The sequence below is a fragment of the Vicugna pacos genome, chromosome 6, assembly GCF_048564905.1.
Source record: "Vicugna pacos chromosome 6, VicPac4, whole genome shotgun sequence".
NCBI classification, from domain to species: domain Eukaryota; kingdom Metazoa; phylum Chordata; class Mammalia; order Artiodactyla; family Camelidae; genus Vicugna; species Vicugna pacos.
The window spans coordinates 48,956,929-48,983,088 of NC_132992.1; the positions used below are offsets into that span (position 1 = coordinate 48,956,929).

The 26,160-nt window shown below is 36.9% G+C and overlaps 1 protein-coding gene and 1 long non-coding RNA gene across 3 annotated transcripts in view; one reads left to right on the plus strand and one right to left on the minus strand.

The window, feature by feature from the left end:
- LOC116280959 (uncharacterized) overlaps window positions 1-17,939 on the minus strand; it is a 135,148-nt gene extending 117,209 nt beyond the window's left edge. Inside the window, exon 1 of the long non-coding RNA XR_004190361.2 lies at window positions 17,827-17,939. This is a non-coding gene — a long non-coding RNA (uncharacterized lncRNA). The remainder of the gene's footprint in view (window positions 1-17,826) is intronic.
- Window positions 17,940-18,242: 303 nt separating this feature from the next.
- On the plus strand, window positions 18,243-25,936 carry DORIP1 (dopamine receptor interacting protein 1). Of its 2 annotated transcripts, none has more exons than XM_006199818.4 (5): window positions 18,243-18,380; window positions 20,900-21,424; window positions 23,217-23,306; window positions 24,498-24,632; window positions 25,497-25,936. In XM_006199818.4, the coding sequence occupies exons 2-5, from the start codon at window positions 20,901-20,903 to the stop codon at window positions 25,678-25,680; spliced, it is 933 nt and encodes a 310-aa protein (XP_006199880.1). In that variant the 5' UTR covers window positions 18,243-18,380; window position 20,900; the 3' UTR covers window positions 25,681-25,936. The 2 variants fall into 2 exon arrangements, with proteins under 2 accessions (XP_006199880.1, XP_072819075.1); XM_072962974.1 differs by lacking the exon at window positions 18,243-18,380 and adding an exon at window positions 18,455-18,569.
- Window positions 25,937-26,160: the final 224 nt, after the last annotated feature.

Sequence of the window (26,160 nt, forward strand, 5' to 3'; positions counted from 1 at the left end):
ACACGATACACCCTTACCCAACTGCCCACAGGACACCTCAACAACCTGAACATCACAAACCACTTTTACAGCCAGGAACTTAACTGCATCCAATTTTCTCGAGAATCACAGTTATGATATTACACTGATGACATCCTACTCCAAGGAGATCCTTTGGAAGCACTCATCTGGGACATACAAATACTCACAAAAGGGCTCAGAAAAGGGGATGACTCATTGTCCCACACATAATGCAAAGTCCCACTGCTTCAAATTCCTGAAAAGCATTCGGTAAATCAAGGGCCACTCCCATCCCTGACACTGTTAAGAAACAACTATTGACTGCCTCAGCACCCACAATATCTTTTAGTTCTTTTTGAGTTCTGGAGACAACATATTCCTCATTTACAAATTTTACTTAAGCCCATTTATACTATTACTTGAAAATCAGCCTAACTTGAATGGTCCCCCTCCAACAAAAAGCTCTAGAATCTATCCACATTGCAATACAACAGGCATTCTCATTACTGCCCCAGAGACTCCTGCACTACAGAAACTTTACCAACCTCCTCTTAAGTCTCCAGGAGTCTCCAGACCCACCTATCATGGCCGTAAGTTGTCCATCAGTTTCTTACACAAGAAATTGCTCTTCTCAGACCTGTGTTATTCACCATTAGAGCAGCAATTTCTGGCCACATACTGGGCTCCCCTGGAAATAGAAGCTCTCACAGGCCCTGAGTCCATGACCCTGAATATCCAGCTGCCCATTATGCCTTGGGTCAGGAAAGCAGCACCCCCACAAGCTCGAGAGAGCTACAGAGACCCACTTGCTATAGAATGGACCCTCTGGCATATTCTACCTGTAGGATAGGTGGCCTCCCTGACCTCAGTTCTTTGCCAGATTCTAAGATGCTCGAGGAGGACACACCTCCCCCAGACCTGTTGGCTACCTAGAGAACTCTTTGGAATAAACTGAGTGAACAATATTTCTCAGGCATAAGAAAGTGAACCCAGATGGAAAGACAGATTTTGAAGGAATAAAAAGTAATGAAAATGGTAAATATTCGGGTGAATTTAAGTGACTACTAACCATACAGATCAATAATGATAATTTGTATGGGGTTTCAAACATATACAAAATTAAAATAGTAATAATCATAGCATATAAGTCAAGGGGGAGTTAAAGTGTTCCAAAGTTCTCCCATCATTTAGGAGAAAAGTAAAAGTATAAATTAATATTAGACTTTGATGAGTCAAAAATGCTTGTTGTAATTTCTAGGGTAACCACTAAAAGAATAGTAAAAGAACATCTACCTTTCAAACAATCAAAGGAAAAACTGGAATAATAAACAAAGCAAATCCAAAGCATGAAAGGAGAGAAAAAAAGTTGTAGAATAGGTAGGACAAATACAAAAACACAGTAAAATGGTAAACTTGAAAACATATCGATAATTGTACTAAATGTAAAGTAAATATCCCTATTAAAAGACAAAATTAGTTAGATTGGATTAAAGAAATAAAACCAAACTATGTGCTGTTTACAAGAAACAAACCTAAAATACAAGATACAGAAAGGTCAAAAGCACAACAGAACACAAAAAGATATACCATGCAAACACTAATCAACAGGAAGCTGGTATATTAACTATATTAATATAAAAAATAGACTTTAAAGCAAAAAGTATTACGAGAGACATAGGAGGTAACTTTACCATCTTAAAGGGTTCAATTCAGGTCCAAAGTTCCAGTTATAAAATAAATAATTTCTCTACTGTATAGCACAGGGAACTGTATTGAATTTCTTAAAATAACATAATGGAAAAGAATCGGAAAAGAAAATACATATGTATGTATACGTATATCTGAATCAGTTTGCTGTACACCTGAAATTAACATTGTAAATCAACTAAACTTCAATCTAAAAAAATTTTCAAATAAATTAAGTCCTAGAGATGAACAGTACAGCATGGTGACTATAGTTAGTAACACTGAATGGCATATTGAAAATCCCTAGGAGAGTGAATCTTAAAAGTTCTCATCACAAGAAAAAAAATTTTGTAACTATGTATGGTGATGGATGTTAACTAGACTTATTGTGGTGATCATTTCATGATACACATAAATATTGAATCATTATGCTGTATACCTGAAACTAATATTAAGCTATATGTCAATTATACCTCAATTGAAAAAAAAAGGTTCAATATAGCAGAAAGTTTGACAATCTAAAGTTATATACCCCTAACTCCAGACCCTCGTTGTTAAGTTTCTATAGAGAAATTAAAATCCAAATGTGAAGAAATTAAAGTCTCAAGGAAATCAGAGCTTATAGTTCTCCCTTTCAATCTCTCATTTTGCTTAGCATCAACCAGAGGGTAACCTCAAGGTCTGGGTTGCCTTTAGCTGCAGCCTAGTGGTCTTCCCCTGGAATTTTGCTCCTTCAGCATCACCAAAGTTAAATTAATCCTAACCTCAACCCTCAGATGTCTCATTTCCCGACTTCAGCATGTCAGTAAACACACATGGATATCAATGCCACTCCTCTAACTTTTAAAATTTAGAACCAAATGTGATAACTCCCTCAGTGGCATTTCCCAGACAAAGCAAAATTCTTAAATTGCTCTTACCTGCCACAGACCACAGTAGAGAGTTGGTGTTATCTGAGAAGAGGAGGATAGACAGAAACAGCAAAAGAAAAAAAACCAGACAATTCTCCACAGTTTCTGTCTTGCCAAGATGCCGGTCATGCCATGCTAAACATTTGGAGACTACAGCTTATAAAATTAAATGCAACTGAATTCACTTAAATCCAAGGCTTATAGAAACTCAAGTCACTGGGAATCTGTAAGGTTGCTGTTGTCTTTTTATTCTTCGGAGTCCAAGGAGAAGGAATAATCTCTGCCAAGTGCTTCTTCCTAAAACTCATTTTCCTCAGTTTCTTTGATTCCCAAATCCTTGGTTAACCTTTACTACTGTCCAAGGGCAGCATCAAAAAATAAAAATCCAAATAAATAATAATCCCTTGCTACCATCTCATTTCCCACTGCAGAAGAACCTGATCTTACCTGGAGAACAAAATTTGGTCTCGCTAAAAGACTAGAGAGAAGAGGTGGGGAAGAGAGGATGCTAGTGCTGCCTGACTGCAAAATACATTTTTAAAAAGCCTGAGCACCAAAGTTCCACCATTCTGAGATTAGTTTTCTTTGGCCCGAGCCAGAGTTTGACCTTTCTCTGTGTGCTCTGCTCATAACATTTGAAGCTGTCTCTTGCAAATCTACAAACAGCTACAGACGTTCTTCTCACCCCAAGAAAATATTTGTCTCCATTGGCAAGACCAGATCCCTGCTTGCATTAGCTGTGGTCTCAAGCAAACCTTTCCTGTCTTCAAAATGGATTCTTTTTCTTGCCAAGCCCAGCCTGGGCCCCATGCCAACAATACTGACTGCCTCAGCTGGGCTGTCACAGTATAAGCCAGCTGCTGCATATCACACAAGAGCCCAAGCCTTCCCACACAGCACTTTGACTCTAAATTCCAGGCTCTGTTTATTCTCACTCAGCCCCACAATGAACAGCAATATTTAGAGATGCAAGGTGAAGTTTAGATGACATGAGGCTGGTATGAAGCTCACACACTGCTCTAACATTCACCTCTCCTGCCTGTACATTTTCTAACCCAGAGAGCTATAGTTAAGGAACAGTAACTAGTGGGAAAATTACCACTTGATTAACAGCCAAGCGGGCACCCAATAACTCCCAGTGCTGAGGTCTGACAGAAGCTAGATTGAATAAGGTGACTTAGTCCTGAAGGCCTAAATGGGGCTTCCCATCTCCTACCCCTAAATCTAAAGTGGCAAGGACTGAAGAGAGACAGTCTGTGCCAATAAGCAACCACCCAGTTGCAGACATGGGGAGGGGGTAGAGAGACAGAGAGACAGATAACCATGTCTAGACAGCTCAAACAACAATTCAAGATACATAAGAGGAAGATGCCTGTCTTAAAAAGACAGGACTTAATTGGGTGTGCTTACTATGAGGGTAGGAAGAACAAAATAGGACACCACTCCTATGAATGAGAGATACTGACATTTAAAGCACAGTACCCTGCCTACTAGTAATGCGGGGCCCAATGAATGCATTGGGCCCTAGCCAACTAGATTATCAACTTTTCTTCCCTTGAAGAGGAGACACTAAGAAAGGGATTAACAGAGGACAAAGTGTAGATAAACAGATACACATAAACACATACCTGCCACACACAAAGACATACACACAATGGGTATCTACCTAGACTCAGATATAGGACAAAGCTTAATCTCTGCAGGAGCATTAGGACAAAACAGCATGGTACTGGCACAAAAAAAAAGACACAGAGATCAATGGAATAGAATAGAGAGCCCAGAAATAAACCCACATACTTACAGTCAATTAATCTACAACAAAGGAGGCAAGAATATACGATGGAGAAAAGACAGTCTATTTAATAAGTGCTGCTGGGAAAACAGGACAGCTACATGTAAAACAATGAGATTAAAACATTTCCTCACACCATACCCAAAAATAAGCTCAAAATGGATTAAAGACCTAAATGTAAGACCTGAAATCATAAAACTCCTAGAAAAAAAATAGGAAGACCATTCTTTGATAAAAATTGCAGCAATATTTTTTTAATCTGTCTCCTAATTCAAATAAAATAAAAGCAAAAATAAACAAATGGGACCTAGTCAAACTTAAAGCTTTTGCACAGCAAAGGAAACCATTGAGAAAACAAAAAGACAACCTACTGAGTGGGAGAAAATATTCGCAAATGATAGGTCCAACAAGGAGTTAATATCTAAAACATACAAATACCTCATACAACCCAATATCCAAAAAACCAAACAACCCATTCAAAAAGATGGGCAGAAAATCTGAATAGACATTTTTCCAAAGAAAACACAAAGAAGGCTAACAAGCACATGAAAAGATATTCAACATCATCAATAATCAGAGACATTCAAATCCAAACAATGAGATATCACCTCACACCTATCAGAATGGCTATCATCAAAAGGAACACAAATAACAAATGTTTGCAAGGATGTGAAGAAAAGGGAACCCTTGTGCAGTGTTGGTAGAAATGTAAATTGGTACAGCCAGTATGGAAAACAGTATAGAGACTTTTTAAAAAACTAAAACTAGAACTACCATACGACCAGCAATTCCAATCCTAGGTATATATCCAAATAAAATGAAAACACTAATTGAAAAAAATACATGCACCTCAAAATTCATAGCAGCAGTATTTTCAATAGCCAAGATATGGAAGCAACCCAAGCATCCATAGATAAAGAAGATGTGATATATATAAATAAATGTGTGTATGTATGTATATATGTATATATACAATGGACTATTACTCAGCCATAAAAAGGAATGAAAATCTGCCATCTGCAGCAATGTGGTGAACCTAGAGAATATTATGCTTAGTGAAATAAGTCAGACAGAGAAAGACAAATATCACTTATTTGTGGAATCTAAAAAAAAAAAACAAGTGAATGTATATAGCAAAACAAAAACAGACTCATAGATATAGAAAACAAATTAGTAGTTACCATTGGGGAGAGAGAAGGCGGAAGGCAAGATAAGGGTATGAGATTAGGAGATGCAAATTATTACGTATAAAATAGATAAGCAACAGGATATATGGTACAGCACAGGGAATTATTGTCATTATTTTGTTTTGTAACAACTTTTAATGAAGTATAGTCTATAAAAATACTGAATCACTAAAAAAGAAGGCCCCAGTGATTTATCACTATCAAAGGTCTTTAGAGTATTTTCAGATAAGTGGGCCTCAGTAGAGAATATCTGAGTGTTTAATCCCCAATACACCTTCTTCCACTGGAAAACTCTCCCTTCTCCATCCTATATATTTCTGATGGAACTGGTCATCACAGGGCCCTGTCTGACCCCCCTGCTAATCACATGACCATCTTCCTTTTCACAGTGACTGGTCAAAGTTACATGAGCCAGGCAGGGCTGAAGTCCATCCATGCAATTTGATGTAAGGATAGTGGGAGAGGGAAGGTCTCTTCTTTTTGAATCAAAAACAGTAAAATTGAAAACTTACAGCTGTCAGAAGCCACCTTTCCTATCACATGAAAGGACCTGTTGGTAGAGCTGATAGAGGAAGAACAGAAAGAGAGAGAAAGTTAACGATATTATTTGAGCCCCTGGAGAACATCCTGGAGTACTCCTGCCAGTTCCCCTCTGAACTTCCCAGTCACAAGAGCCAGTGACACAACTTAATAACAAAAAAACAAACAACCCAATCCAAAAATGGCCAATAGGCACATGAAAAAATGCTCAATATCACTAATTATCAGAGAAATGCAAATTAAAACTACAGTGAGGTATCACCTCACACCAGTAAGAATGGCCATCATTCAAAAGTCCACAAACGATAAATGCTGGAGAGGTTGTGGAGAAAAGGGAGCCCTCCTACAATGCTGGTGGGAATGTAGTTTGGTGCAGCTGTTATGAAAAACGGTATGGTGATTCCTCAAAAAACTAAAAATAGAGTTAACCATACGATCCAGCAAGCCCATTCCTGGGCATATATCCAGAGGGAACTCTAATTCGAAAAGACACATGCACCCCAATGTTCATAGCAGCACTACATACAATAGCCACGACATGGAAACAACCTAAATGTCCATCAACAGATGAATGGATAAAGAAGTTGTGGTATGTTTATACAATGGAATACCACTCAGCCATAAAAAAGAATAAAATAATACCATTTGCAGCAACATGAATGGACCTGGAGATCTTCATTCTAAATGAAGTAAGCCAGAAAGAAAAAGAAAAATACCATATGATATCACTCATATGTGGAATCTAAAAAAAAGACACAAATGAACTTATTTATAAAACAGAGACAGACTCACAGACATAGAAAACAAAGTTATGGTTACCAGGGGGAAAAGGGGTAGGAAGGGATAAATTGGGAGTCTGAGATTTGTAGATACTAACTACTATATGCAAAATAGATAAACAGTAAGTTTATACTGTATAGCACAGGGAACTATATTCAATATCTTGTAGTAGCCTATAATGAAAAAGAATATGAAAGGAATATATGTATATACATGTATGACTGAATATTACGTTGTACACCAGAAATTGACACAACATTGTAAACTGACTATACTTCAATAAATAAATAGTTTTTTTAAAAAAAGCCAGTGAATCCCACTTTGCTCAAGCTTGTTTGAGTTTCTGACATTTGCTTGCAACCAGAGTCCTGACTCATAACAGGCTTGTTTCAAGCTAACACTTCTTAGTAATGAATATTTATATTCCATCTCTGTATGGTTCTCAAACCAGGAAACACAGCAATTACCTGAAAAGCCTTTTAAAAATACGGATATCTAGGCTCCAACCAAAACTTAGTATCTCAGAATCTTTAGGGGTGGAATCCTCATATCTGTTTTCTTTAATTTCACAAATAATTCTGAAGCCTAGCCGGTAAGGACAACCACCAACCTATTACAAAAAAAAAGAAGTCCTAATTTTAAATCTTTCAGCCCAGAACCCTGCAAAAGGTAGATTTCCCTGTACTGACTACATTAAACTGTTTCTCCCAATAGAAAAATCAGTGAAATGTTTTTTAAAACACTTTTATAGCATTTACTGATTTTTCTTAATTGTACCGACAGAAATCATTACTAGGAGGAATATTATAGTCACAAACATGGTTTAAAATTTTTGTATATTTATTTATTATATTTATTATATATATATATATTGGTTTAATGCTCCTTCAGTTCTCTATCATAAAATTAGCATAAGAACCAGAGTGGGAAGTAATGGCCATTTGCTGCAAATTTCAGTATTAAATGGCACAAAACAAGGCCAAGCCATGTTGCTATAACTCTTTACATTGCCATTCTTTTACATCTGAACCTAGACAAATTGGTAAACTAATCTTATATTCTCCCATTTCAGCAAGAGCATCTTTTTAAAACAATGACATTAAGGCTCGGTTTCAAGTTGGTGACATAGGAAACCTCTGGCCAGGAGACACTTGGGCACACCTGTGCGGCAGGCTGGTAGGACTGGCAGGACACTTTTCAGATATTTGCAACGTCGTCATGGTTCTTTTAAACTGAATATATTCATTTGAAAACTGGCACTATGAAAGCATAGCACAGCAAAATTTAAGCTAATATGTTTCCACGGGATATGTTACATCAAGGGAAGAGAACAAAAGCAGGAGACGTTCTACGGTCTTTATATCCTGAACAGTTGTGGGAATCTTTGCATGTTTGCTGTTTTGTATTATCATCTCCTAAAGGAAGACTCCTCTAAAGACTTCTAATAAGAAGGAAAACTAGTGGTCAGATATCATTGCTAGTGATCACCTGGGGTATAAAATCAGGAGACAGCTCACCACAGAGGGATCAAGAAGTAATCAGGTAATTACCAGAGCTAGACCATGATTATACTCTTTCAGTCCACCTCTTCTAGGATCGAAGACTGATGATGAGGGATTTCCAGTTCTGCTCACATTCTTGAAAAACTAAGCAGAGGGGGAACGTCTGTAACTATGTATGGTGATGGATGTTAATGAGAGTCATTTCACAATATATACATAAATATCAAAACTTATGCTGTATACCTGAAACTAGTATCATGTCTTATGTCAATTATACCTCAAAAAAAATTAGTAGAGGGATCTCATCAGCAGGGCAGGGAGGAGGGTATAAGAAATCAACAGAGATAATACCTGACTATTAATGTTACCTTTTTTCCAGCTTTACAAGGTATAATTGACAAAGTTGCAGGACTTTGTGAAGCAAAGCACCAGAGAGAAGGGAGCTGCCCAGAAAAGAAAAAAAAATCCAGAAATCTGCCCAGGGTCCCCTTGAGACTTTTGCCAAGTATTATGTTGTGCACATACACACACACAGAGAGAATCCACAAAGCTGCACAAAGAACTACTATTGCAAAAAGGATAATAACCAGGCTGCTGTGAACAGAACAACTGCTAGAGTTCATCCAAGTCTGAGAGCCACCATAGTTCTCATCCTGCAGCAATCAGTAGAGACCTCAGATAGAGTACACTTTAGGACTAGGGCTAATCTAGTCCTAAAAGACCACATTATACCACCTTAATAATACTTTAAAAAGAGCTTCATACTAACTACAAACATGTGGAAACTGAAATTTTGAATACTACCATTTACAATTGCTTCAAAGAAAACCAGTTACTTACGTATAAATCTAACAAAATGTGTACTGAATCAGTATCCTGAAAATTACAAACGCTGGTAAGAGTTATTATAGAAGACCTAAATAAATACAAGCCATACTGCGTTCATTGATTGGATGATTAAATATAGTAAAGATACCAATTCTACCCAAACTGATGGATAGGTTTAATGCAATTCCTAGCAAAATGCCATGAAATTTATTGGTAGACATAGATAAGCTTATTTTAAAATTTATACAGAAAGACACAGAACCTAAAATAGCTAAAAAAAAAAAATTTGGTGGGGGGCGGAGAATAAAGCGGGAGGAATCAATCTATCCAATGTTAAAGCTTATGTGTTGAGTTCCCAAGACCTCCAGACTCGAGGATTTACCAGGAGGACTCAGTAGACGGTAATACTCATGGCTATGATTTATTACAGCATAAAGATATAAAGTAAAATTAACAAAGGAAAAAAGTGCATGGGGCAAAGTTTAGAGGGAATCAGACATGAGCTTCCAAGAGACCTCTCCCACTGAAGTCACAGGACTTGCTTAACTTTTCCAGGAACAAGATATGATAACACATGTGAAATGTTGTCTACCAGAGAATCTCATTAGAGACTCAGTGCCCAAGGTTTTTATTGGGGCCTACTCACATAGCACACTCTGCCTAGCACAATCCAAAATTCCAGATTCCCAGATGGAAAGTAGATGTTCAAGATAAACCATCATTTTAGGCACAATGAGCCACTCTTATCAGTAAGGATGGTCCTTGTCAGATAGGGAAGTCCTCCTGAAATCCTAATTTCCAGGTGCTAGCCAAGGGTCAACCTTGGAAGCAGACCTTTCTGAGGATAGCAGTGACAGGTCGATTAACTCTTTTGTGCATACAAAACAGCTATATCACTATATAGCTATAATAATCAAGACAGTGAGGTATTAGCAGAGGGACAGACACAGAAATCAACAGAACAGAATAGGGAACTCAGAAGTGGACCCACACAAATATCCCCAACTGATTTTTGACAAAGTTACAAAAGCATTGCAGTGGAGAAAGAGCAACCTTTTTCAATAAGTGGTGCCAGAACAACTGGACATGTAGATACAAAAAGATGAACCATGACTTAAACTTCACATGTAACACAAAAATTAACTTAAAATGGATTTTGGACTTCAATGTAAAACATAAAATTATAAAAATTTTAGAAAACATAGGAAAATATTTTGGGGATGTAAGGCTAGGCAAAAGAATTCTTAGACAATACCAAAAGCATAATTCATAACATAAAAATTAATAAATTAGGCCACATCAAAGTTAAAAACTTTTGAACTGTGAATAATCCTATTAAGAGGATTAAGTGACAAGATAAAGTGGGAAGAAAAAGACAAGTAAACCTGAAGACAGGGAACTGAAATGAAGTAAACACAGAGAAGAAAAACAACTGAAAAAAAATGAACAGAGCCTTAGTAAATTACAATATAATATTAAATGGCAACCATATATGTAACTGGGGAGGAGAAAGGCATTGGCACAGAAAAACACATTTTTTCAAGATAATGGGAGCTTTCTTCTTCCAAAGTTGATGAAAAACATAAACCCAGAGATCCAAGAAGTTTGATGAAGCAGAGCAGGATAAGGAGAGGGGAAAGCATACAGTAATCAAATTTCTGAAAACCAAAGATAAAGAGAAACATTCAGTGCATCCAGGAAAAAAAGACACATTATATTCAATCAGTAAAAATTATTACTGGCTTCTCAAGAGAAAGAATGCAAGTCAGAAACAATAGAATAAGTAATGTCTTAGTGCTGAAAGAAAAAGACTATTTAGAATTTCAATAATAATGAATAATGATCAAAATGAAGGCAAAAATAAAGATATTTTTAGAAATACAAAAACAGAAAAAAATCATCATCATCATCGTATGTTGCAGTTATGTATTGCTTGGTAATGAATTACCCTGAAACTCTGTCTTGAAATATCAAACACTTAATTGTATTTTGTAATATTATGAATCAGAGATCTATGCAAGATGGGTTAGGGGTGCCTTCTTTTCCTGTGGCATCAATCGAGCTCACTTGGAAGTGTTCACTCACATATCTGACTTCATATACATGGCTTCTCTCACATATCTAGTGCATTGGCAGATATGGCTAGAAGGCCAGGCTTAGCAGGATCTATGGACCAAGGAGCCTACATCCAGCTTCACCAACATGGGACCTCACTGTGGTCAAACTTCTTACCTAGTGGCTTCAAGAATGAGAGTTTTAGCAAATAAGATAGAATCTATGTCTTTTATAACCTAGGCCCAGAATTCACAAAGCATTACTTCTACCATATGCTATTAGTTAAAGCAATCACAAGTTCATCCATTTCAAGGAGAAAGAATATAAACCTCTACATCAGAGGAATGCCAAAGAATTTGTGGAAACAATTTTAAATTGCCACTGTGTTTTCTCTAGACAAAAATTTTTTACATTTCTCCCTTATGCAGTATATTCACACTTTCCCAAGACTCTCCAAAATCTCATCCTATTATGGCATCAAGCTCAGGCTCAAAGTTCAGAATCTTATTATCTTAATCAAGCCCAGGAATGGATAAGGCTCCATGCAGTTTCTTGGGTTCAGATCCTGATCTGAAAACCTGCAAACTAAAGAGACAAGTTATCTTCCCCACACATATCCAAAATACTGTGTTGGGATAGGCATAGAATAACTGCAATAAGTAAGTATCCATTTAAAGGAAGAAGACCGTAAGTCATCAATCCATTGAAATTTTATTTTTTTTACCTTTTCTGTTTTTTTTTTTCTATTGAAGTATAGTTGATTTACAATGTTGTGTTCAAGTATACAGCAAAGTGATTCAGTTTATATATATATATTCATTCTTTTTCAGGTTCTTTTCCATTGTAGGTTATGAGAAAATGTGGAATATAGTTCCCTGTGCTATACAGTAAACTTTCATTGGTTATCTATTTTATATGTGTTAATCTCAAACTCCTAATTTATCCCTCCCCTGTCCTCACCTTTGGTAACCAGAAGTTTGTTTTCTATATCTGTGAGTCCATTTCTGCTTTATAAGTAAGTTCATTTGTATCATTTGTTTAGATTCCACATATAAGCAATATCATATGGTATTTGTTTTTCTCTGACTTACTTCACTTAGTGTGATAATCTCCAGGTCCATCTATGTTGCTGCAAATGGCATTCTTTTATTCTTTCCTATCTCTGAGTAGTATTCCTTTGTATAAATATACCACAACTTCTTTTCCATTCATCTGTCGATGGATATTTAGGTTGCTTCCATGTCTTGGCTATTGTAAACAGTACTGCTATTGTAAATGGTGTGCATGTATCCTTTCAAATTAGAGTTCTCTCCAGATATAGGCCCAGTAGTGAGATTGCTGGATCATATGGTAACTCTATTTTTAGCTTTTTTAAGGAACCTCCAGACTGTTCCTCATATTGGCTGCACCAATTGGCTGCACCCAGCAACAGTGTAGGAGGGTTTATTTTTCTCCAAACCCTCTCCAGCATTCATCATTTGTAGACTTATTGATAATGGCCGTTCTGACCAGTGTGAGGCAATACCTCATTGTAGTTTTGATTTGCATTTCTCTAACAATTAGCAATATTGAGCATTATTGCTATTCTGAAATCCAGCTGGATATATGTTACTAGTTCATGATTAGGGCCCAATCCTGCTCTCTGAGAATGATTTTTCCATGATTTTTGGCTCTTCCCTCTGAGATCTTGATTTTGCCTTGGAAGTCATTCTTCCTTCTCCACAAAGCTATCCCATTTCTGTAGCTTAGTAGCATACTCAGCCTGCTTCCTGCCCATAGATATTTAAGGGTCCAAAAGATTCTTTTCATTTTGTGCAGTCCATTTTTTTCAGTGAAAACTAATATAATTACTATTAAAACTTGGTAGATTTTTTGTGTATCATTTATAATTTACTCCATTAGATAAATGTCACATGCACAAATACCTTTTAGATAAGTCCTTTTCTTCCTTGGGCTCCCTGTGAGGCTGTTCTGGAAAAATGTCCTTAAGATTCTTAGAAGCCTTAGGTCTGACAATTGTTTAAACAATTGTTTATTGTTTACAACTCCTTAAGAACTTTACAAGGCCTTTTATCTGTTTCTGAACTCTTAACAAAAGATTTTACAATCACATCCTTGGCTTCATCTCCACCTTGAATCCATGCGTTTCTAACAGGGCCTTGAATTTGATCTTTGTCTATCTTACTGAAGTATTTTCTAAGAAATTAAGGATAAGAAATCATTTAATTTTCAGATCTCATTCTACATACTTCCTCTAAATCGTTTGAAAAATGAATAATTCCTTCTTTAGTACAGTTTGTCTACCCATACCTTATGACGCATAGTTTAAACACAACTAAACAAACAAAAAAAAAAAACAGTTGACATTTTCAACATTCTGCCTGGAAATCTCCTAAGCCAGATCCATCAGATCATTAAATATATTTTCTAATTTTCCACGTTATCACATTTGCTAAACCATCTGCCATGACATATCAAGAGTCTCCTTTCACTACTCAGCCATAAAAACCGACAACATAATGCCATTTGCAGCAACATGGATGCTCCTAGAGAATGTCATTCTAAGTGAAGTAAGCCAGAAAGAGAAAGAAAAATACCATATGAGATCGCTCATATGTGGAATCTAAAAAACAAACAAACAAACAAAAACAAAGCGTAAATACAGGACAGAAATAGACTCATGGACCGAGAATACAGACTTGTGGTTACCAGGGGGATAGAGGGTGGGAAGGGATAGACTGGGATTTCAAAATTGTAGAATAGATAAACAAGATTACACTGTATAGCACAGGGAAATATACACAAAATGTTATGATAAATCACAGAGAAAAAAATGTGACAATGAGTGTGTATATGTCCATGAATGACTGAAAAATTGTGCTGAACACTGGAATTTGACACAACATTGTAAAATGATTATAAATCAATAAAAAATGTTAAAAAGTAAATAAAATAAATAAAATTAAATTAAAAAACCAAAACAAAATAAAAAAAAAAAGAGTCCCCTTTCTTCTAGCTTCCAATAACATTTTTCTTACTTTCCTTAAATCTTTATTGATACCCTCCTCGATGCCTGTCAGGATTCCACTAACAGTCTTCTCAAAACCCTTTCAACTTCTGTCTGACATCCTATCCGAAAGCCAATGCCACATGTTTTAGGTTTTTGCTACAAAAGCACCCCAAATTTTGTTCTACTTACAAAACACTGAGTAACTCGCCAAAAATACATGCATAAAACAATGATTTTGTTATCTCTCACAATCAAGAAAATCAAGAATTTGAGCAGGTTTTAGCTAGGTGCTCATTCTATTCCTTGTGGCATCTAAGGAAGTTACTCAGTGTATTCACCTAGTGCATGGAAGGCTTGGAGGGGTCAAGACAGCTTCACGCAAATATCTGGCACCATGGCAGGGATAACTAGACTGTTGGGCTTAGCTGGCTCTGTTGACCAGAATGTGGCCTCTCCAGCATGATGGTCTCCTCACATGGTGGCTCAGGACTCTAAAATCAAGTGTCCAAGTAAATGAGACAGAAATGTCATGGTCTTCTATAACCTAGCCTCAGAAGTCAGAGTTTCATTTCTGCTTTACAGCACTGCTCTAGGAGGTATCTGCCCAGCATCTTTCTCTTTTCCTCTCTAATATAGTCTCATTGTCCTTTGGGGATCTGCCTCCCTTTGGATGAATCAAGATAGCTGAGACCTGATTATTGTTCAGCTTTTTAAAAAATTTTATTATACCTCAAATTCTTCCAATAAATTTCTTATTTTAAGTTAGCAATAGTTGATCTTTAGTCTTTGCAGACAAAGAATACTTCCATATATATCTTCAGTGCTAGCTCATTGTAACAAGTAGCTGATGATGAACAAATATTAAATAAAATGTTTATAAAATGATATTGGACAACTGATTTTTGTCAAAAGTACAAAGGTGACACAGTGGAAAAAGAAAAAAGTGGAAAATGTCAACAAATATTGCTGGAATAATTGGGTACCCATATGTAATAAATATGAACAAAAGCACCTCAAACCATAAATAAAAATTAACTCACAATGAATCATACACCTAAATATACAGTCTAAACTGTAAAACTTTTAGAAGAAAACATAAGAAAAGGTCTTTTTGAGTTTAGGGTAGGCAAAGATTTCTTAGAAATAGCACTAAAAGGACAATTCATAAAATAATAAATTGGACTTTATTAAAATTTAAAACTTCTGCCCTTAAAAATACAGTGTAAAGAGAATGAAAAGACAAGCCACACACTGGGAGAAAATCTTTGCAAAGCATGTATCTGATGAAGAACTTTCAACCAGAATATATAGAGAACTCTCAAAATTTAAGAAAACAAACAACTCAATACTTTTAAAAATATAATAAAGGTCTGAACAGACACTTCACCAAAGAAAGATATACAGATGGCAAATGAGCACTTAAAAGGTGCTCAACATCATTAGTCATGGGAAAATATAAATTAAAACTACAAGATATCACCACACTTACTAGAATGGTTAAAATTAAAAACGGCTACCAAGTGTTGGTGAGGATATGGAGGAAATGGAACTCGAATACACTCCTGATGGGAATATAAAATGGTACAACCATGCTGGAAAATACTTTAGCACTGTCTTAAAAAGTTAAACAAACATATACCTATGATCCAACCATTCCACTTCTAGATTTTTATCCAAAGAGAAAAAAGAAATATATATCCATACAAAGACTTGTACACAAATGTTTGTAGCAACTTTACTAGTAATAGCCCCAAACTAGACACAACCCAAATGTCAATCAACAGATGATAAATAAACTGCAGTACATCCATATAATGGAATACACGCAGCAATAAAAAGGAATGAAAAACTAGTACCCAAAACAACATGGATGAATGTCAAATTGAGTAAAAGACACCAGACCAGGAAAAAATAATACATACTGCCTGATTCTATTTATGCAAAACTTTACAAAAAGGCAAATGAAACTGTAACAACAGAAAGTAGATCAGTGGTTGCTTAGGTGTGGGAAGCAGGGGGTAGTAAGAGGAAGAAATTACAAAGGGGTGTGAGGAAACTTGAAGATGATGGATATATTCACTTGATAATAGTAATGGTTTCAAGGGGATATACATATATAAAAACTTATCAAATTATACTCTTTAAATATGCTCCATGTATTATATGTCAATTCTATCTCAATAAAGTTGTCTAAAAGAAACCCTGTAACTCAGCAGTCAGATTTTGAAAGAAGCAGAAAGGATGCTGAATGGAAATCTTGGTTAAAGGTCTCAGTGAGGTTTGTGAATTATCCAAATATGCAAGGAATCCATGCTTCCCCTGCCCAGCCAAGCTTCAGCAGAGTTTAATGATCCATCTCCCTGATAATCTCCAGAAATGGTGAAAACCACCACTACTGGATCTGTTTTCGGGAAGAGAATGAGCCAATCAGTATAAAAAGAATTCTGTGTCTTGTACGAGATTGTCAAATAAACATAATCCACACTTTATAAAACGTTAAAGGGCTTTCTCCATGCAGGATAGTTTTAATACTGAGAGCCAACTTTCTGTATGTGACTTCCAAGAGACTCTCCTTATTTAATGCCTCACCGCCTCAATTTCCTCATCTATGGAATGCCATAAGAAATAAGAAAAACCAAGAAACTAAAAAGAGTAGATTTTTGTCAAAATAATTAATTATTCCTTTTTAGGCATAGCCTCTTTCTTACTCCTCTGCTCTGAGAGATGTCCATTTCTTCCCAACTCCACCGGCAACGTTTATCTTGAGTGAGACAAGCTTCTCTCCCAGAAGTTCCATCCGTCTATCACCAGAGTCCCTGAGAGAGGTCCATGAGGAAACTCCCTGACATAGCCCTGCCTGACCATTAAATTAGTCAAGAAGGTGTCCAAGACTCTGCCAGACTCAGCTGTGACTGAGGACCACAGTGATGTACTGGGCTGGCCTTAAGGTCTGTGCATTGTGTACTCTGAAGGTTGAGTTTCCCTTTCCAGACAATCTTCTTTTTTTTTTTTTCGCACAGCCAGATGGGGAATATCTCAACAGTATCCCCATTTCTAATTGCGAATGAAGGTAGTTTTCCAGGATAGCCTGTGTACTCTGGGAGCAGAGCCACGTGGGCTTTGACTGTTTAAGGGAGGATACAAGAACTAGGATCTACTGAAGAAGAATAGTGGTTGTGCCCACCAACTCTAGCACTAAGCAGCTCTAGCTTCAATGTCTAGCTGTCTGTCAATGCGTAGGAATTTCTTATCTCCAAAACTCAATTTTTCATCTCTCTAATGGAGCTAAAGCTATCTAATTCCCTTAAATGTTATTAATTTTCACTGTAAATTACAATATATTGGCCAATTATTACCTTGAACACTACAGATAGCACTTAACACATTAATTCAACTTTCCCTAAATATATACTTAAAAGTTTGAATATTTATAATTTACTGAGAAAACAAAGCTTTCCCTTTTAGAGTTAAGAATCTGAAAACACCAGACCTAGAAGCAAACCAAAATCAAGTAAAGTCCTAAAATGGTACAAACCTCAAAACCGCCAAGCAGGTTTGCCAACAAAGCTCCGCCTCCGTGCAAATCCTTCCCACTTCCGGCAGCCCTGCCCTTTGCCTAACACTGGAACCCCGCCCCTCTCTGCGAAGTCCCGCCCCCTGCACCTGATCCTGGTTCCCATTGGGCAAATCTGGATGCTGTGTACACATCCAACACACGCACGTTTGGACCCGGCGTCTTCGCGCGTGCGCAGCAGCGCCGTCAGGCAGCTAGGGACTGGGAACTGGGCGCTGGGGGGCGGGGGGGGCGGAGGTCAGGCCGAATCTTCCTCCGTAATAAGAAGCTACGCGTCCCGCGGTCCTGGCTCCGTGGGTCCGGTCGGATCGGGCCTGGGCGCTGGAGCTGCTGTGGCTCCCGCCGCGGCGGGTGCTATGGGGGCCGTGCCGGAGCCCGGCGCTCACGCCCGGGGAAGCCGAGACAGCCGGTGGTGCTAGTAGATGCGGCGGCGGCGGCGGCAGCACGGGCTCTCCATGAGCAAGCGGCGGCGGCGACGGGTGCGGCGGCACCGGCGGTTTTCGGTCCCCGGGGAGGTACGAAAAGTCGGCTTCCTGGTGGACGGAGACTGGCCGGTGTGGGAACGCCTTCCGATGCCCGGCTCTCCCGCCTATTACCCGCGGTCCCAGGCGCTCTGCGGGGCCGCTGCCCGAACGCAGGCTGGGGACACCCAGCTCTCTCACCGCTTCCCGGTTCGGGGACCCGGCCGCCCAGCGGGGCCAGCGGTCAGTGCCAGGCCTTCCCGGGCGCTGTGGGCCGGGGGCGGGGTGGGCGTGGCCGGAGTGCAGGGGACGGAGGAGGGCGCCCACCGTGGGCCCCGCGGGTCCCTGCACCGAGCCCCGTGCTGTTTCTAGCGGGAGCGCGGGCCCCTTTTCCGGATTATTTCGGGGCGCTGACTAGGGAGGGTACTTAGGACCCCCGAGCTCTTAGGGATTCCGGCACTTAATGCCTTCGTCAGATGGACTGGCCCTCACGACCAGCGTGGAGTACAGATTGCCACCCGTGGAAATGACCGCAGAAGGAAGGTGTCGTTTTGCCAAGAAAATAGAAGTCGGGGGAGTTTTCTGGGTTTATTGAAACTAGAGGGCTTGTTGAGGCTGGAAAATGAAGCCAGCAGGATACTTTCTCCAGGGCTTCTAAATCAGTGCGTAACGAAACTATGTTTCCGAAGGTGTGGCCAAACTTAAAGACAATTTTAAGTAAAGCTGTTTGCAGCCATTTCTCCATCTTTTTTAGTCATTTTTATTGTAATTTACTTTGGGGCATATCACGTTACTGAAGCAGCTAGACTAGGTGTCCTCTAGTTTTTTTCAATTCTCTCTTATCCTCCCCCCTTTTTTTCCATAGAAAAAGCCTAAAGAAGTTAGTTTCATTTTATGTGTGTATGTATTTTTAATACACATATGTAGTTTATATATATATTTGTAGTTTAATTCTCCCGAAGTGTAACTGTTACTTTACAGACCTATAGTTACTCATTTGGTCGTGTCTAAAAGATAATTTGGCGAGAAATACTACAGAGATTTACAGTTTCTTTCCAATACAATATTTAGAAATCTGAACTCAGGCTCTTAATCATACGACCTTGCTACAAAATTCTTTAAAATTCAACAAAAATCAATCAAACCATAAAGAAAGTTATTTTCAAAGTATTTAAATGCCCTATGATTTTTAAAAAATAGCTCCTAAACATGTCAGTTCCTATTAAGAAGAAACTTGAGTTTGTGTTTTTCTAGGCTCTAGAATTGCCACCCCCTCTTATTCCTAACTGGTTGACTAGAGCTGACATGTTAGCAACTATATATAAACATCTACACTTCAGACTAAATATAGTGTTGAATATTTTAGAGTCCACAGTATCTTGCCTAGTCGAAAATACTCTGTGTGTGATAAAATTTTTAGTCTGCTAGTGTTGCAAAGTCGGTTTGAACTTAATTTTTCACACAAATAAAACACATAGGTCTGCAGCATTGAGCTTGGGAGGATGTGGTACTTGAAAAGATAATCAAAAGACCCTGATGTCAGTCACTAATTCCTCTGTTTCTATTCAGATGTTTCCCTTTTTCATGTAAAAACACTTTTCCATTAAGGTAACATATTAGGAAACCCTGTGATGTTTTTAGTTTAATCATTTGATTACCCCGAATAAAGTAAAGCAATTTTTTTCAGTTCAGTTTTATTAGGACCTCATTCTTTAATTTTTTTAAATTTTGCTTTATTTATATACAGATGACACCAACATGCTTATTAGAATACTGTCAATGATTTTTTTTAAAAAGTGTTTAGCTGTCCTCAAGGCTAGGGGAGATATAGGTGCCATTTTAAATAGTGAGGACACTTCAGTTCATTCCCAAAGCATGCAGAGAGGGGCATCAGGATAATTATCAAGAATCAGATCATCACAGCATGGCCTCTGTAGTTAAAATCACAGGATAGCTAGCATGGTCTTAAATTGCAAGTAAAAATCCCAAAGTGCATAGAAATGATTTTTTTATTAGCTGTGCTACTATTCAGTTAAGTTCTCCTGATTATTCTTCAGATGCTGTCTTTCAAAGCCAATTGGCCATTATTCTGTAGCCCAACTAAGAATTCCATTATATCATTTTCATATGTGGAACCACACATATTAACAAGAAAATGAAGCACAGCTTGTATTTTGGAGGAATGAAGAAATTTACGTTAGAAATACACGCAACCAAATTAGGATTGTATCTTTCAGTAGCTTTATTTTTATTCAGGATTTTTTATCACAGTGTTTTCCTCTATTAATGATAAAATCTGCAATACAGTTAATATAAAATCCTATCCAATGACCATTCTGTACCTCAAAAAAAGGTTTCAGCTTCTTAAATGGCCTTTCCAGAGATCATGCATATTGCCAAAAGATGGCTCATAGCTCAAATTGTGTTTTTTGTTGTTGTTGTTACTTTGGGAGCCCATCTACCAAATTTAATTGGAATCTTTAGATGGCTTTATTCTCACTTAAATATGTCTCATGCATTTAAAATGTGAAGTCACAAATTTACAAGTACTATTTTAAACTTTGAAAATGCAGGATGAAGACACTGTTTGAAGAGATCAAAGCATCAATTAAAAATAACTATAACCAAGATCGCTCATTTTGGAGGCCTGTTCTTCCCTGGGGAGGTGTTTTTACTATCAAAGCTGGCCGCAAAGCAGTATCCTGTACACCACTCTATGTTGAAATAAGACTGAAAAATACCTGCACCATCGATGGATTCTTGATGTTATTGTATGTCATTCTCAATGAAAACGAAAATTTCCCCAGGGAGCTCTCTCTTCATTTAGGTAGAGAGTTTGTGGACTGTTTTCTTTATTTAATGGACACCTACAGCTTTACAACTGTGAAGCTACTTTGGATTTGGGACAAGATGGAAAAACAGCAGTATAAATCTGAAGTTCATAAAGCTTCATTAATAATTGATTTGTTTGGGAATGAGCATGATAATTTTACAAAAAATCTGGAAAATCTCATGTCTACCATACAAGAGAGTTACTGTTCCAACTGGCGATGCCCAACTCGAGTGCAGGAAGATCAGCAGCGCACAATTAACATAAAGTAAGTTGCTCTAACGTGTTTAGTCACTTCTAGCAAAAATAGCATACTTCTAGGGGAAGGTTTTAGGTCAGTGGTAGAGCACCTGCTTAGCATGCATCAGGTCTTGAGTTCAATCCCCAGTACCTGCATTAAAAATAAATAGATCAATAAACTTAATTACTTTCCCCTCTAAAAAAAGAAAAATTTTAAACATTAAAAAAAATTTAAGTATACTTTTTTATAATGAATGACACATACAGATAGGCAGATAGATATAGTCAAAGTACTTCTTAAAGTACAGACTGTGTATTAGCACACATAAAGCAATCACACAAATGCAAGACTCTTTAGTAGGTCCCATGACAAAAATGTTACTGTTGTGTTACATCCAAACATCTCAGAATTTACAAAATCAATTGGTAACTATTTCACTTGTAAAGTAATGAACTATTCAGTGTGCAAAATGTTTTGCTCTGAATTTACTAATATGACTATGTAGATAATTCCTTGTGTCACAAACTGAACCTCTTGAACAACACCTAATACTGTATTGGAATCTTTCACTCTGTGAGTGGATCTCTGTCGGCTCAGCTAGTTCTACATGAACAGGAAGATTGAAAGTACTCCCCATTGTGGCCAGGGCATAATTAGAGACAGAAACCCCCAAAAATGAAATATTAATATCTGAAGAGTACATGGATTTCAGAGACTTTCACTGGCTAGGAAAGGTGCTGGTAGCCTGCTGAGTCATTCTGGCTTTCAAAAAGAAGGCACACCTCCAAGCTGGTAAATGACAGGGAGGAAAGCCCAACTGGCAAGCTTTAGTAGAGTATTGGGAAACATTAAAAGTCCCCAGGGGACAGGAGCTGGAAAACAGATCCTTGCCAGTGGAAAAAAACAGGACAGGAGAGAGACCCAAACACACTGTTGTCAGAAAGCGTATTTGGCTCTGTGGTCCAGAAAAATAGCTAGATTGTTCCCTTTGGGAAATGAACATTATGTACCTGGACAAATTCACATTTTCCGTATAGCATATTTAGTTTCATATTGTAACATCATGCTACTTAGGGAAAGCTGAAGATATGTTATACTTTTTAGAGTCTACCAATTAATGTCTCTGTTGTCTTGAAATACACCTTGTCCATTTTCCTATATTGCTGATATGATGATGTTGATTTTGAAATGTCCATCAGCGGAAAAAGTTCTGTTACTTTGAATTATAATGGACTAAAAAGTGTTTCGGAAATTTGTCTTGTTTCCAAAAAACAAATATCTTTTAATTTGTATACGTTTTGAAACTATGATGAAATATTTTCAATCATTTATTAACACGAGTATTTATGCTTCTCTTAATGAATTTTTAAGTCTTTTGCCTGTTTTTCAATCCTATATTTAAAACAACCTCTGAAGTATGTAGGAAAAAATGTTTTTAACAAATCAGAAAACTGAGGCCAACAATTGCATTGAGTCAGGTGACTAATTAGCTGCTCTCCTAATTTGGGGTCCTGCTTTTTTCTGCCAAGACAGAATCCCCTCTGTTGAATCCTCTTGGAAGTTTTTAAAGTAATGACAGTTGCATGTTTCAGGATCAGTTTATAGAAAGATTTAATGTTTTTTAGAAAGCTTCATGCATGAGTTTTTGAAGTTCAACTGTTTTCTCTACTGTCAAGAAATACAAAGATGAATAACAGAGGTTATACGTTTATATGTGGTTTACTAATAATGAGCTGACCCGTAAAATTTGTTATCCTAATAATGTATTTACATGTAAAATATGGAAGCAGTTATTACATTCATTTTGCAATTGTTTTAGTCCTCCCCAAGAAATTCCACATGGAAACTTGATACGACTGGCTGTGGATGAGTTATTCTGTTCCAGGATTGAACTGTGTGAGGAGCGTGGGTGAGTATATGATAGACATTTAAGATGAAAGTATTTCTGTTTTTTTTATAAAGAAACCTGGACAGCTGTGCTCTTTGATGTTAATACTTTATGAAATAGCAATTCGTAAGTATTTACAAAGCCTAATATTTTTGGAATCTTAACACCTTCTAGTTTACTATGCCATTTTGTGCTGTATTGTCATTATCAATACCACTGTATAGAATATAATACTGCAGTTACTTGATGAATACAAAGCAAATGCTTTTTCTTTTTTCCCCACTGCTGAGTAGGTACAATAAAACCTCGGTTAACCGGAACCCAGCTAATCGAGACCCTCAATTAACTGGATTTTTTTCTGCACTCCTCATTTAGGAGAAAGAGGTAAATGACAACCAAAAAGTTTAACATAATCAAAAAAAAAAAAAAACAAATCCAAAGGAGCTGAACATTTTTATCCCAGTCTCTTAACAAATTTTATACCTCCATTAAAAATAACTAAATAAATAAACCTAATTACCTCCCCCAGGCCAAAAATAGATTAGTATTTGGAAGGATGATCATACACCTAATCAATCACAAAAGAAGGAAAGAATAAAATACCTTCATTTAATTGTACTTAAATCCAGGAAGTGAACTAGTGTATTTTTGCAATGAATACTAAAATATAATGGTTTTCTGGTAACTTAGTTTAGTCAGTGTTTGTTAACCAAAATGCTGTGCCCTGAGCATTCCGGTTAATCGAGATTTTACTGTATAATTGTTTTTGTTTTATTCTGATCCATATGCTTAATACCTGATACTACTAAGAAAACAGAATTTGCTTCATCCTAATGGCAAAAGGAAGCAACTCGGGAATTTTACCCAGTCTATAGATGACTGTAAGAGTCATATTACTCCCTTTCTGCCGTTATTCCCATTTGAAACCAGCTTAGAGAAAGAAATGTATTTACAAATAAAAACTTTGATATCACTTCAAAAGACTACATGCTTTTATAAGCTTAAATAAAAATAGTTTTTCCTGGAGTTTTAAAAGAATCATTTCTTACATATAGAATTTCACTGCTTATAAACTCTGAGAATTAGGTATATAAGACATTAATATAGTCATAATAAGCATAACTATTTTAGTTATGTAGTAAAGACAACTCAGAGTGATAAAGGCAGCTTTGTCTTAAGTGTAATAAAGTTCATGCCTATTTTCAATTTTAGGTGTGGTGGCTTAAGAGAATTTTCCCAACGAGTGTTCTGCCACGGGGCACCCCCTTTTGTTGTCTTAAATATGCAGCATTGGAAATCTGAAGATCTGGCATATGTACCCTATTACTTGGATTTATCTGATCACAAGTAGGTGTTTTTTGTTCATTCTTAGAAAACCAATTTAAAAAAATAGATTTATCTTACATTTTTCTGCTATTCCATCATGATTTTTACTAGCCCTTAAGGAAATACATATTGTTGAAAATCCCCTAGCTATTTCTAAATTTATGTGTCCTGACTGAGATCAGAATCTACTGCAGGGGGTCAGTTGCTGGCAGTGTGCAGAGTGGTTAGGTGCTTAGACTACACAGAATTGGATTCAAATCCCAGCCCCACCTTACAAGCTATGTGACTTTGAGCCAGTAACTTAACCAAGTAACACATCAATCTTCTTATTTATGAAACAGAGATGACAGTATCTGGTGCCATTTTTGTGAGCATTTAATAAGATGGAACGTGTAAAGTGTTTAGGATAGTATCTGAGTCACAGAAAACAGTCAGTAAAAATGGCTGGCTATTACTTGTATTTCAAGTCACAGCAGTGTGAGTAGTATGAGGTCATCACTTAAGCATAAAATGTTACTGTCATCATTAGATTAAAATATCTACATGCAAATTAGGACGCCCAGGGTTGTTTTAACTTTTTGCCTTTAGAAGTTTCTTTGTGTGTGTTTTCTCATCTGTAATGGAGCCATGCAAGTTATGAGTTAACCTGTTAAAATATGCTTTTTAAAATTCTTAAATTAGATAGGTTTTTTAAATTCTTAAACATCTTACTCCACGTAACGAATTATAGTACATGATTTTTACAGAAGGATATCTTTTTCAGAGAATAGAATGCAAATAATCTGTTTTTTTAGTCCTTAGTTAAGAATTTAAGAAACATTTTTCTTAATTTCTTAGGAACAAAGCATTGTGATTTTCGGCTACACTTTGTCGTTTAATTTGCAGGTATTTGTTGGAAGGTGCCACATTATTTAACAAAGAGGAACACCATTATTCTGCAGCTTTCCAAATTGATGGACATTGGATGCACTATGATGGCCTCAGAAATGTGAATTTAATTTTGTTAAATAAACCCCCAGAGTTTCTTCTCTTGTCATCATTGGTTTATATTCGAGCAACAGAGAAATAAATATAGACTGATGCTAAATTAAATTGTTTTCCCTCCTGCCCATGCTCCCCCAGATGAAGGGCTTTTTTTTTGTATGTACTTGGTATCCAAGGAAATAGTTCAACTATGTTAGTTTCAGAGGTGTATTTTCTAGTGTTGAGCCCCAGGCAAATGTTTTATATCGAGAATCTATGCAAAAATGTTTGTATTTCTGTTTTCTATATTCTGGGTTATTTTTATACAAGCATATTTTATGTTGAAATAAAATATATCTTGTAGCATTTGTATTTTTTATTTATATGTACCTCAGAGGTTTTTTACAATTCTGTCTTTGAATCCAAGACAATATTTCATCATTTAAATTCTCAGTTTTTCTTTCTGGATATCCATATAAAACCTGGGTACAAGTCAGTTTTCCGTTTATATAAATTTAACAGTTCAAAATGTATCTGACTATATTTATTTGCCCTACCTCACTGGAATCCAAAGTGCACTATTGGA